This window comes from Orycteropus afer, unplaced genomic scaffold, assembly GCF_000298275.1.
Source record: "Orycteropus afer afer isolate SDZICR_OR568_19922 unplaced genomic scaffold, OryAfe1.0 scaffold00001, whole genome shotgun sequence".
In the NCBI taxonomy this organism is placed as follows: Eukaryota; Metazoa; Chordata; class Mammalia; order Tubulidentata; family Orycteropodidae; genus Orycteropus; species Orycteropus afer.
Window position 1 is genome coordinate 31694292 of NW_006921588.1, and position 14746 is coordinate 31709037.

At 36.2% G+C, this 14746-nt stretch overlaps 1 protein-coding gene across 1 annotated transcript in view; it reads left to right on the forward strand.

The window, feature by feature from the left end:
- Positions 1 to 14746, forward strand: part of FASTKD1 (FAST kinase domains 1) — a 70479-nt gene that overhangs the window by 33662 nt on the left and 22071 nt on the right. Inside the window, exons 7-8 of the mRNA XM_007945414.2 lie at positions 6422 to 6908; positions 8229 to 8343. Coding sequence (XP_007943605.1) covers positions 6422 to 6908; positions 8229 to 8343 — 602 coding nt within the window. The remainder of the gene's footprint in view (positions 1 to 6421; positions 6909 to 8228; positions 8344 to 14746) is intronic.

Consider the following 14746-nt stretch of genomic DNA (forward strand, 5'->3'; position numbering starts at 1 on the left):
TTGGATTGGTTGTCTTTTTGTTATTGAGGTGTTGGAGTGTTCTATAAATTCTAGAGATAAGTCCCTTGTCAGATATGTTATTACCAAATATTTTTTCCCAGTCTGTAGGTTCTCTTCCCTTTTCTTTTTGTATGAGTCAAATATTTGTTATACAATATTTGTCCTTTTGTGATTGACTTATTTTCTGAGCATAGTGTCTTCAGTCTCCATCCATACTTTACCATGTATCAAGGCTTCGTTTCTCCTACTGACTTGGGTAGTATTTCATTGTATGTATGTATGTACCACATTTTGTTTACCCATTCATCTGTTGATGGCCATTTAGATTGTTTCTACCTTTTGAATATTGGGACATTGTGAATAGCACTGCAGTAAACATTGGTGTACATATTTCTCTTTGAACCTCTGCATTCAAGTCTTTTGCATATATACCTAGGAGTGAAATTATTGATTTATATGGTAGTTCTGTTCTTGAGATGGTCTCTAAATTCAGGTGGGATATACTCAAAGTTGTATTTTGGTTCTTGTGGACTTGTTTCAATTTTCTTTAGCTTCAACTTGAACTTCCATATTGCAAGAATTGATTTGATATATTAAACACCAACGATTGAGGACCAGATGAGTTTGGGGTGACATCAAGGACATCATACATGACAAAAGCAAAAGATCATTATTAAAAAGACAAGGAATAAAGAAAGACCAAAATGGATGTCAAAAGAGATTCAGAAACCTGCTCTTAAGTGTAGAGTAGCTAAAGTGAATGGAAGAAATGATGAAGTAAAAGAGCTGAACAGAAAATTTGTAAAGGTGGCTCAAAAAGACAACGTAAAGTATTATAATGAAATATGCAAAGACCTGGAATTGAAAAACCAAAAGAGAAGAACATGCTCAGCGTTTCTCAAGCTGAAAGAACTGAAGAAAAAGTTCAGGTCTTGAGATGCAAAACAAAGGATTCTTTGGGCAAAATATTGAGCAATGCAGAAAGCATCAAAAGAAGATGGAAAGAATACACAGATTAACTGTAAAAAATGAATTGGTTGAAGTTCAACATTTCAGGAGGTAGTATATGATCAAGAACCAATGGTATTGAAAGAAGAAATTCATGCTGCACCGAAGGCATTGGTAAAAAATAAGGCTTCAGGAATTGACAGACTACCCAATGAGATTTTTCAACAAATGGATGCAATGCTGGAAGCTCGTCTGTGCCAAGAAATTTGGAAGACAGCTAACTGGCCAGTCAACTGGAAGAGATCCATATTTGTGCCCATTCCAAAGAAAGATGATCCAACAGAATGTGGAAATTATCAAACAATATCATTAATATCACATGCAAGTAAAGTTTTGCTGAAAATAATTCAAAAGTGGTTGCAGCAGTACACAGAGAACTGCCAGAAGTTCAAGCCAGATTCGGAAGAGGACGTGGAATGAAGGATGTCATTGCTGATGTTAGATGGATGTTGACTGGAAGCAGAATACACCAGAAAAATGTTTACCTATGCTCATTGACTATACAGAGGTATTCAACTATGTGGATCATAACAAATATTGATAACATTGGGAAAAATGGGAATTTCAGAACACTTAATTGTGCTTACACGGAACCTGTACCCAGACCAAAAGGCAGTAGTTTGGACTCAATGAGGGAATACTGGTTTGAAATCAGGAAAGGTATGTGACAGGGTTGTATCCTTTCACCATACTTATTCAATCTGTATGATGAGCAAATAATCTGAGAAGCTGGACTAGATGAAGAAGAACATGGCATCAGGATTGAAGGAGGACTCATTAACGACGTGAAATATGCAGATGACTCAACCTTCCTTACTGAAAGCAAAGAGGACTTCAATATGGATTAGACCTCAACATAAAACAAAAATCTTCACAACTAGACCAATAAGCAATATCATGGTAAACAGAGAAAAGACTGACATCAAGGATTTCATTTTACTTGGATCAACATTCAATGCCCATGGAGATGGCAGTCAGGAAATCAAAAGGAGTCATGCATTGGGTAGATCTGCTGCCAAAGACCTCTTTAAAGTGTTAAAGAGCAAAGAAGTCACCCTCAGGACAAAGATAGGCCTGACCCAAGCTATGGTGTTTTAAATAATCTCATATGCATGCAAAAGCTGAACAAGAAATAAGGAAGACTGAAGAAAAACTGATGCACTTGAGTTATGGTCTTGGCTAAGAATATTGAATATACCATGGACTGCTGGAAGAACAAATAAATCTGTCTTGGAACAAGTACAACCAGAATGCTTCTTAGAAGTGAGGATGGCGAGACTTCATCTCTTGTACTTTGGTCATGTTATCATGAGAGACCAGTCCCTGGAAAAGGACATTGTGCTTGGTAAGGAGGGTCAGCAAAGAAGAGGAATACTTTCAATGAGACGGATTGACACAATGGCTACAGCAGTGGGCTGAAACATAGCAATGACTGTGAGGATGGTGCAGGATAAGGCAGTGTTCATTCTGTTGTGCATAGAGTTGTTATGAGTTGGAACTGACTCGACGGCATTGAACAATAACATAGTAGTTCTGTTTTTAGTGTTTTGAGGGACCACCACAGTGTTTTCCACAAATATTGTGGAACAATAAATAAATAAATATTTGTACCTTTTTGCATTCCCACCGGCAGTGGGTAAGGGTTCTAGTTCTTCCACATCCTCACCAACATTTGTCATTACTTATTTATTTAGTTTTTGCATCTCTGATGGCTAATGATGCTGAGCATTTTTTCATGTGCTTGGGGCCATTTGAATGTCCCCTTTGGTGAAATGTATATTAAAGTCCTTTGCCCACTTTATGACTAGGTTATTTGTCTTGTTGCTACATTGTCAAAGTTTTATATATATTTTAGTTATTAGGTTCTTACTGGATATATGGTTTCTGAAGATAATCTCCCCGTCGGTAGCTTGTCTTTTCACTTTTTTGGGAAAGACTTTTGATGAACAAGTTTTTAATTTTTATGTTGTTGTTAGGTGCCATCAAGTCGGCTCCTACTCATAGCGACCCCATGTACAACAGAATGAAACACTGCTCAGTCCTGCACCATCAACACAATCTTTGCTTTGTTTGAGCCCATTGTTTCAGCTACTTTGTCAATCCATTTCAGTGAAGGTCTTCCCCTTTTACGCTGACCCTCTACTTTACCAGGTTTCATATCCCTTTCCAGGGCCTGATCCCTTCTGACAACATGACTAAAGTATGAGCAATGAAGTCTGGCCGTTCTTGCTTTTAAGGAGAATTCTGCCTCTTCCAAGACATGTTTGTTTGTCCTCCTGGCAGTCCATGGTATTTTCAGTATTCTTTATCAGCACCATAATTCAAATGCATCAACTCTTCTTTGGGCTCCCTTATTCATTGTCCAGCTTTCACATGCATGAGCCTATTGAAAATACCATGGTTTGGGTCAGATGTACTGTAGTCTTCAACGTGAATCTTGGCTTCCCAACATTTTAAAGAGATCTTTTGCAGAGATTTTGCCCAGTGCAATTCACTGATTACTTGACTGCTGCTTTCATGGGTGTTAGTTGTGGATCCAAATAAAATGAAATCCCTGGCAACCTCAATCTTTTCCCTATTTATCGTGATGTTGCTTATTGGTCCAGTTGTGGAGATTTTTGTTTTTTTTATGTTGAGATGCAATCCATACTGAAGGCTGTAGTATTTGAGCTTTACCAGTAATTTTTATGAGGTCTCAATTACTTATTTTGTCTTTTCTGTATGTGGTTTTGTTATGTTAAATAATCAATTGAAGGCTAGGCCTGAGAGTTTTACTTCTGTTTATTCTAAGAATTTTATGGTTTTAATTTGTAGGTCCTTAATCCATTTTGAATTTGTTTGGATTCTGTTTCATTTTTCTGCATGTGGAAATCCAGTTCTCCCAGCACCATTTATTGAAGGGACTCTTTCCCCATTAAATGGGCTTAGCACCCTTGTCAAAAATCAGTTGATCACAGATGTGTGGGTTTATTTCCGAGCTCTCACTTCTGTTCCGTTGGTCTGTGATATGTGTCTTTTGTTATATCAGTATGTTTTTAAAATCAGGAAGTGTGATTCTTCCTACTTTGTTCTTCTCTTTCAAGATTGTGTTACCTGCTCGGGACCTCTTGTCATTCCATATCAAGTTTAAGATTGGTTTTTCTATTTCTGTGAAGAGGCTGTTAGAATTTTGTTTGGTACTATGTTGGATCTATAGATAACTGTGGGTCATATTGACATCTTAACAATACTCTATCTTCTAATCCATGAACACAGAATATCCTTTCCATTTATTTTCATCTTCTTTAATTTCTTTCAGCACTGTTTTATAATTTTCATTGTATAAGTTCTGCATGTACCTGGTTAGATTTATTCCTAAGTTTTTTTATTCTCTTAGATTCTGTTGTAAATGGAATTATTTCCCTAAATTTCCTTTCAAATTTCTCATTGCTAGTGCATAGAGACTCAATTGAGTTTTATTTGTTGTACCCTCCAACTTTGCTAAATTCCTCTATTATTTCTAGACATTTTCTTGTGGACTCTGTGATTTTCTATGTATAGGATCATATCATCAGTGAATAGAAATAATTATACTTCTTCCTTTTCCATCTTAATGCTTTTTATTTCTTTTTCTTATTGCTGTGGCTAGGACTTCTAAGACAATATTGAACAGAAGTGGTGGAAGCAGACACCATTATCTTGTTCCCCTTTTAAGGGGAAAGCTCTGAATCTTTCTCGATTAAGTGTAATATTGGTTTTGTCTTTTCATATATGCCCTGAATCATATGGAGGGATTTCCTTTCTATTCCAATATTTTTTAGAGTTTTCATCAAGAAAGGGTTAATCAAAGGTTGAAGTTTATGAAATGCTTTTTCTGCATCCATGTGGTTCTTGTCCTTTGTTTTATTGATGAGATGTATTACACTGATTGATTTTTCTAATGTGAACAATCATTGCAATCCTAGAATAAGTCCCACTTGGTCATGGTGTATGGTTCCTTTAATATGCTTTTGGATTCTGTTCACTAGTATTTTACTGAGGATTTTTGCATGTATTAAGAGATACTGTCCTGTAGTTTTCTTTTCTTGTGATGTCTTTGTCTTGTTTGATTATCTGGTTATGTTTGCTTCATAGAATAAATTAAGGAATATTCCTTCCTTCTTTATATTTTGGAACAGTTTAAACAGTTGGTGTCAATTCTTCCCTAAATGTTTGGTATAATTCCCCAGTGAAGCTATATGGTCCAGGATTTTTTTTTGTTTGGAGGTTTTTGATCACTGATTCAATCTCTTTTCTTGTTATGGGTTTGTTGATACTTTCTATTTCCTCTTGAGTTATTTTGGGTAAGTTATGTGCTTCTAAGAATTTGCCTATTTCATTTTTGTTATCCAGTTTTTTGCTATATAATTTTTCATCATTTGTCGTAATTGTCTTTATTTCTGTCAGGTCAATTGTAATGTCCCCTCTTCATTTTTTTATTTTGGTTATCTGCATCTCTTCTTTTCTTTGTCAGTGTAGTTAAAGATTTATCAATTAATCTTTTCCAGAAACCAACTTCTGGTTTTATTCATTCTCTTTATTGTTTTTCTCTTTTGAATTTTAATTTATTTCTCCTCTGATGTTTGTTATTTCCTTTCTTCTGGTAGGATTCAAGCTTAGTTTGCTCATCTCTTTCTGGTTCTGTGGAGTTGTCAAATTAGGCTGTTAATTTGAGAGTTTTCTTATTTTTTTTTTATGTAGACATTCATTGCTGTAAGTTTCCTTCTGAATACTGCCTTTGTTGCATCCTATAAGTTTTGGTATGTTGTACTTTTATTTTCATTTGACTCTTAAGAGATTTATGTCTTCCTGGACCCATTGGTAGTTTAATAATGTTTTGTTTAATTTCCATGTATTTGTGTATTTTCCAGGTTTTTTTTCTATTTTTGATGTCTGCCTTCACTTCCTTGTGGTCAGAGAAAATGCTTTGTATGACTTCGGTCTTTTAGAATTTATTAAAACTTGTTCTGTGACTCCCTGTATAGCAGAAGTGAGAAGGGAATCAGTACTATTGAATGATCACTGTATGTCAGGCCCTATTACTAGGTCATTCAGCTCTTGCTGCATCACATCAGAAATTCAGCTCACATTCTGTCTGCAGCAATGACAGTGGGCATATTGTTCTGACACTCACCTTTCATTATCCAGGAACTAAAGTTTTATTTTTCCATAAAAAAATTTTGGTTGTGCTTTAGAATGTTGGAGTTTCCTTTAATGGCACATTATGGACCTATTACGTTTGACTTTAACCGTTCTTGGATCAATTTGTGTTTTAATCCTGCCTGATCTATTAATTATAATAATAATAAACTTGTATTTTAATATTTTATTTTTTGTTGATGTATTAATTTTGTTCTTTTTAACCACATACCTTTCCCCTCCCCTTTTTTTTTAGTTACTTGAAAATTAGTGTCATACCTTTTGAGATTTCCATCCTGGTCTGTGCTATTTCCATGCTTCCTGCACCTCACTTGGATGAAGTAGAGACATCCCGAATTGAAGCAGTTTTACCTCAGTGTGACCTCAATGAACTGCATAGTTTTGCCACATCTGTTTTAAGATGGATTCAGTATGATCACAAGAATTTATACAGTATTACTGGGAAACAACTGAAATTACTTCAAAAATTAGATCACTATGGACGTCAGAGACTACAAGAAAGCAACAATTTGGATCTGTTGTGGGAGGAACTTAAATTTTTAAAAGGAGACTGGTTTGTTGAGTCACTTCTTGAAGAAACAATTGCTACTTTACAGCGGTTGATGGATGAAATTAATTTCACAAATGTTGCAGGGATTGCATCTTTTATTTCTAGAACTAGCTACCTCAATACTTTGCTACTTGATAGGATAGCCTCAGTAGTCCTTCAGCAGATTGAAAAGGTAAAATTTAAATGTTACACATTAATTTTATATGGTTGTCAACTTCTAGAAGCATAATTTTAATTAAACTCTGGTTTCTAGTTCAACAATTTATTGTTCTTCTCCCTTACACTGGCCCTTAAAGCCATTTTCTTTGTTCCAGCATTGCCAGTCTGAAAAGATTAGCAATCATCCTTTGGGTCGTTACAATATTGTGAAAGATCAATGGTCAAAATTCATTGACTAAAAGGAAATACTTGCAAATAATAATAGTGGTATTGGGATACCTAGCCAAACCAAAACCCATTGCCATTGAGTCAGTTCCAACTCATAGTGATCCCATAGGACAGAGTAGAACTGCCCCATAGGTTTTCCAATGCAAATCTTTATAGAACAGGCTGCCTCATCTTTGTCCTGTGGAACAGCTGTTGGGTTTGAACTGCTGACATTTAGATTAGCAGCCCACTGCTTTAATCACTGCACCACCAGGGCTCCTTGGTATTAAGATAATGGAGTTTTTTCTTTTTCTTATTTTATATAATCCTGTGATGTTATTTTTACTATTTAAAAGTAATTATATTGAAAAGTAAAAGTATGAAAATGGAGAAAATTATAAGGCGTCTATTGACTTTAGTATTCTTAAATGGTCAGTGTATCTTATGGATTTATTTCTAGAGTTTACATGTAAAATGCTACCTTTTGGAATTATGTGAGAAGTAGTTCACTTACAAAATCTCTATTGTATATATCAGGTTTAGGCTTCTACTTTTAAGACTGTATTTTCTCACAGATGAAAATGTAAGTCTGTCTTATTTCTTTACCATAATTACTGGCAGCTATTAAATATTTGATGAGTGAGAGAATAATGAAATAAAAGAATGAATGAACAAAAGAAAAATAAAGGCTAATGATTATAAATTAAGATACAGAATCTTCCTTAATTACATAATATGTCAATTCTTTAAAAGCACTGAGTAACATGGAAATTAGTGATGCAGGTTCCAATTAATTTTAATGATTAATGAATTCTGGGACAGGATTTTAAACCTAACTAATTTATAGATTGTCTGATTTTTTTTTTCCTACAGTAATACTCTTTTGTATATGTGCTGTAGAAGCAAGCACTGTACTAATACTTTCAGAGTTACTACTAATTAATGATGTGGTCAAATACATTATAGCAGTTTGGAAAAACTGTATTTAATACAGAGTAACACATTTTCTATATTTATGTGACATTAGGCATGTTAAAAAAAGAGACTTCTACCTAAAATCGAAATTAGGTTTAAATTTTTGTTTTGTTTTACTTGTTTAAACTATAAACATTTTGTTTTGTTACAGATCCATCCTTTCTCAATCCTTGCTGTTATTCTTCCATTCAGTACTTTGAATTATGATCCACCTCAGAGGGATGAATTCTTGGGAACTTGTATTCAACATGCTGTTTCTTACCTGAGTAGGTATATTATTTGACAGTACATTGAATCAGTATGTCTGTCAGAGGATACTTGCTGCTGGGATAAGAGATATCCCTCAATCACAAGGTAGACATAATAGTATGATTTCTATATCTAAAAAATAAAAAGTTTCTATCCGTTTTTGAAACTTTTTTGGTATGGAAAATGTCAAGCTTATAAGAAAATGGAAAGAACAGAGAATTATCTATTCACTGTGTGGAGCCAATAATTATTAACATTTTATCATATTTACTTTATTTGTTTCTCTCTTTGATTTTTTTTCTGAGTTATTTCAAGTTAAGTTGTAGGCATTATGACCCTTTACCTCTAATTACTTTAACATACACATCCTAAGAATAAGGCATTCTCCTACGGTACTGTTACTACACTTAAGAAAATTAATAATTCAGTAATATGTAATATGTAGTCCTTCTTCAAATTTTCCTAATTGTTCCAAAAATATCTTTTAGAGTGTTTTTTATTTATTGCTTTTTTAACCTAGGATCTGATCAAGGTTCACTCGTATCTGGTTGTTATTGTTATCTCTTTAGTCTCTGATATTTTATATTCCAATCTCTTATGGTTTTTGTTTGTTTGTTTGTTTTTACTTTTCATTGTAGTTTGGGTGAAAATTTATCTTATGTTCTATCTAAAGGAGTCCTGGGGCTCTGATAGTGGTTAATGTATCTGGCTGCTGACCAGCAGTTTGGTGGTTTGAACCCACCAGCCATTCCTTGGGAGAAAGATGAAGCAGTCTGCTTCTGTAAAGATTTCCAGCCTTGGAAAGTCTATGGAGCAATTCTCCTTTATACTATAGGGTCACTATGAGTTAGACTTGACTCAATAGCAGTTTGTTGTTGTCATTTTTGTTTTATGTGCCGTCAAGTTGTCTCTGACTCATAGCGATCTTATGGCTGTGCCAGCCTCATGATCCCTACTATACCTGAGCCCATCGCTGCAGCCACTGTGTCAATCCATCTCATTGAGGGCCTTTCCCTCCTTCATTGACCCTCCACTTTACCAAGCATGACATCTTTCTCCAGAGAATGGCCACTTTTGACAACATGACCAAAGTAGGTGAGACGAAGTCTGGCCATCCTTGCTTCCAAGGAGCATTTTGGCTGCACTTCCTCCAGGACAGATTTGTTAGATCTTTTAGCAGTCCACAGTACTTTCAACATTCTTTGCCAACACCATAACTCAAAAGCATCAACTCTTCTTTGAACTTCCTTATTCATTGTCCAGCTGTCACATGCATATGAGGCGATTGAAAATACCATGGCTTGGGTCAGGTGCATTTTAGTCTTCAAGGAGATAACTTTGGTCTTCAGTGCTTGAAAGAGGTCTTTTGCAACAGATTTGCCCAATGCAATATGTCCTTTGATGTCTTGACTGTTGCTTCCCTTGGCGTTGATTTTAGAACCAAGTAATATGAAGTCCTTGACAACTTCATTCTTTTCTCCATCTATTATGATGCTGCTCATTGGTCCAGTTGTGAGGATTTTTGTTTTCTTTATATTGGGGTGTAATTCATACTGTACACTATAGTCTTTAACCTTCATCAGTAAGTGCTCTAAGTCATCCTCACTTTCAGCAAGCAAAGTTGTGTCATCTGCATATCACAGGTTGTTAATAAGCTTTCCTCCAATCCTGATGGATGTTCTTCATATAGTCTAACTTCTTGGATTATTTGCTCAGCATACAGATTGATAAGTATGGTGAAAGAATACAACATTGATGCACTGCCTTCCTGGTTTTAAACCAGGCGGTATCCCCTTGTTCTGTTCAAACGACAGCCTCCTAGTCTATGTACAGGTTCCTAATGAGTACAATTAAATGTTCTGAAATTCCCATTCTTCTCAATGTTATCCACAATTTGTTATGATGCACACAATCAAATGCTTTTGCATAGTCAATAAAACACAAGTAAACATCTTTCTGGTATTCTTTGCTTTGAGCCAAGATCCATCTGACAACAGCAATGATATCCCTTGCTCCATGTCCCCTTCTGAATCCAGCTTGCATTTCTGAAAGTTCTCTGTCAATATACTGCTGCAACCGTTTTTGAATTATCTTCAGTAAGACTTTACTTGTGTGTGATATCAATGATATTGTTTGATAATGTCCACATTCTGTGGGATCACCTTTCAATGGCAGTAGGTTTGGTTTTTTTGGTAAAGGGAGGCCTGATGGTGCAATGGATAAGTACTCGACTGCTGGCCAAAGATTGGTACTTCAGACTCACCAGTGGTTTTATGGGAGAAAAGACATGGTGATCTGCTCCTGTGAAGATCATAGTCTAGAAACCCACATTTGATGTGTGTGTATGTGTGTATGTGAGTGTGATGAAGCATTTGAGGTGTCACCTGTACATACTTCAGGAATTCAGGTTATAAGGACATTCTTCTATACAGCCACAATACCATTATCACATCTAAGAAAATGAAAAATTCTACTACCAGCCCATAATCCGATTTTCCTAATTGTCACTGAATAGTCTTTTATAACTTTTTTCATAAAACCAATATTTGATCTGTCATGTCACTTTCCCACCATCTTTTAATTTTTTCTTCACATCGACTTTTTGTAGAAAAGAGGATGGCCATTTACTATAGATTGTGCCACATTCTGGATTTGTCTGCCTTTTTTAACTTACCCCTTTATGTCATGTATTTCCAATAAACCAGAAGTTAGGTATAGGGACTTAATTACATTCAGATTAAACATTTTTTTAGGGTTCCATACACTTTATTTTCAGGGTCCCATCTTTACAAGCATGCCATGAACCTTATTTACATTATTAACAAGCTATCCAATACTGTTAGTGGGCCAAAAGCACCTCACATTTACATAGTTCCACCCAGGCATCTGGCAGGAGTCACAAAGACCATGGCTAAAAGGGCCATACCAAGCAGTACACTTGAACTGTATAGTAGTCAAGCACTTAACCATTTGTATCATAAAATAACATGAGACAATATAAGACAATAGCTTATATGAGGTAATTGTCCAGAGTTTGCTTTTATTCCATGAGTATCCCATGCAGTCCCTAAAAAATTCTGAGAGTTACTATCAATACAAGTGAAAACAACAAAGAGTTCACCAATGTAAAAATATACAGATATGTGCATGTTCATATGGTATATAAATCCATAGAAGCATTCTTTGGATGAAGTTACATTTTCTAAACAATCTTTTATGAAAAATGTGTACAAGATTGGTTATTTATTGACATTTATTGTAAAATAAATTCAGACACTTCCAATTTAGAAATGTTTCCTGATTTCTATGATCTCTTCTCAGAAAATTGGAGTTCTTTTATGACTTGTTTTGGTGTAGGCATAATGTTTGTGCTCTGGTTCAGTCTTAGATGTTGCTAGTTTCAATTAGAAAGGAGCTATCATAATTTTTCAGATGGTTAAAGGAGAAGCAAGAGACTTGTAGCCTTTTTTGCTGACTCAAATACTTCTTTTCAAATTCTGGTAGGCCTTGGGTAGCTCGGTTGCCAGTTAACATATAAAGGTTAAAACAAGAGACATAGAAGCCAAGAAAGGAGAAGTGAACACTTCCTTGTTTTGTTTCGTGACCTCAAAGAAAAAGAGACAAGCTGTGGTGGATTAGAGCATAAATGTATCATTCAACTGCCTGGGTTAGTAACTCTACTTTGGGTTAGCTGGGTTAACTGCCTTCTAGTTAGTCCTCAACTCATGCAATCCCATGCACAAGGGAACAGAACTAAACACTGCATCTTTTTGACCCATAGGGTTTTCATTGGCTGATTTTTTCAGAAGTAGATCACCAGGCCTTATTTCCCAGTCTTAGTCTGAAAGGTCCACTGAAACCTGCTCAGCATCATAGCGACACAAGCCAACATTGATAGATTGGTGGTAGCTATGCATGAATGAAGTTGGATCTCCTGCATTTAGTAAGGACTTAGTAACTACCTTTTACTTGTTTAATCATTATGATTATCATTATATTTTCCTACTCTATTCTACCTCAAAAGTTTCAACCATCCTATCCAACTAAATTAAAAAATCACTTTGCAAAATAAAATAACAGCACACATCCAGGACATCAGATGAGGACAAAAATGATATATTGGAAAACACCTGATCTTGGGCTTCATCTCTGCCTCCTGCTCCCGGCCCACTGAAGCTAGAGGCATTTCTTCACTCAGGCAGCTAGCTACTGGCTGCTGAGGCTAACAAGCTCAAGGTTGACAAACAAAATGGCACAGTCCTAACGTTACCAAACCACACGGCAGGCCAGTAATTCAAGTCCATTCTAAGTCCCAAGGTCAGCAGAGCATGACAGACTGCTGAGCAATGACACAGCTACATGTAGGGTTCAAATGTGCCATAAGCTAGAGACTATCCCCAAGGCTTCTCCTTGTGTACAGGAAGCAGACCATATCCCAAAGGCAGCTACTCAACTGCTTGTGGTAGATCCCACCATGGAATTGATTGCCAGTTTCATCATGGGGAGTAACTACCACCAGCTGCCCAGCCACTCAACCAGGCCCAGCCAAGTTTACACACAAATTTAACTACCACAGGCACCATCCAGTTTTTCTGGTCTCATGACAAAGGAGGCAGTAGTTCATGGAGGCAACTAAACCTATAGTCTGCTTCTTTCTCTGCTGCTCCAGGTGATAGAGACCAGTTGTATCTTGGATGATTGTTTGGAATGTTTTTTTAGGTTTTTGTTTTGTAAAAGAAAACAAATAATCTTTTTTTTTTTTTTTTTTTTAATTTATTGTGCTTTGGGTGAAAGTTTACAGAGTAAATTCATCTTCCATACAGCAAACACTTTTTTTCATAACATTGACTGCAATCTCCCACAATGCAACAGCTCTCCTCCCACTTCCTCCCCATAGCCACCTCTTCCCTGTGTCCTTCCCTCCCATGCACTCCTGCCCCCTGAGCTGTCTCCCTGTGCATACACAGCCCTTCTATTCTCCCATAATTGATCTCTCCAAGGAGTGTATCCACCTAATGTAAATGTTCAGCTCATATGCCTGTCCAAAAGAAAACAAATATTTCTTTTTTTTTAATAGTTATAATTTTTTTCTCAGCACTTCAGATTTTTTATTACCTCTTTCTCTTAGTCTCCTAGGGCTGCCAAAACAAAATGCCACCGAGTGGGTGGCTTTAAAAAACAGAAATCTATTATTTCACAGGGAGGCCAGCAGCCTAAATTCAGGGCATTGGGTAGGGCCATGCACTCTCCATCCATTCCGATCTAGGGAAAAATCTTTCTTTGTCTCTTTTCAGTTTCTGGTAATCTGAGCATTTGTTCCTTGGTGTTCCTTGGCTTTTAGATGCATTTTTACTTAGCATCTCCACCTGTGTGACTCTGTCTCCATGCCTGTTCTCTCCTTCTGGAATAAAAGATTAGGATTACCCTGCTCTGGTATGACCTAGTTAACTGCTCACATCTTCAAAGAAAGACCATAAGTCCAAACAAGGTCATATTCACCAGTACAGGGGTTAGAACTTCAACATATGGTTTATGCAGACACAATTCCATCATAACTGCATAGCTGCTGTTTCAGGCACTTTTGCCGCTTTTGCACCTACTGGACACAATGAGATTAATGATATTGTAAAATCTCTCAAAACTAAGTAGAACTCCATCAAGATCTCCACTTATTAACAAAGGGCTCTATGGTCCAGACCGAAAGGATCTTGCCCTACAACCATTGCCATCTGCTGGCAGAAGGCCCAGCTGATGTTATTTAGTTTTGTAGCTTTATTTTGTTTCTATCTCTGAAAGCTGGTAACTTGGAAAGTCATAAATAGAGAAGTCTTTTTAGTTTTAAGCTATAGTTTGTTCTATTTAATTATACTGAAGTTAAATCCGGAGAATCACCTCTTTAATCTCCTTCCGTATTGTGAGTTCAACATTCTCATTCATTCCTCTCTGTTGAATTCCTGAGGTGTGAGGATAAAGAATTCTACTGAATATTGTCATAGTTCAGTTTGTCTCAAATTGTGTTCTGTGAGGTATTAATAAGTGTCCCTGTTCCCCAAAAAATTATTAGTGATAAAGTAAAATTGGGAACCTTGGCATACCCTGCTGTGTGATAGCCATAATCTGATAAGTCCTTTTTTAATAAAACCAAACCAAAACAAAAACCCCACTGCCATCAAGTCAATTCCAACTCACAGCGACCCCCTTTGGATTCCCAAGGCTGCAAATCGAAAACAAATATTTCTTTTTTTTTTTTCTTTTTTATTATTGTGATTTGGGTGAAGATTTACAGAGCAAATTCACTTGCCATACAGCAGTTTACATAAACTTTGTCTCATGACATTGACCACAGTTTACCACAATGCAACAGCTCCCCTCCCACTTCCTTCCCATAGTTACCTCTTCCCAGTGTCCATCCCTCCATGG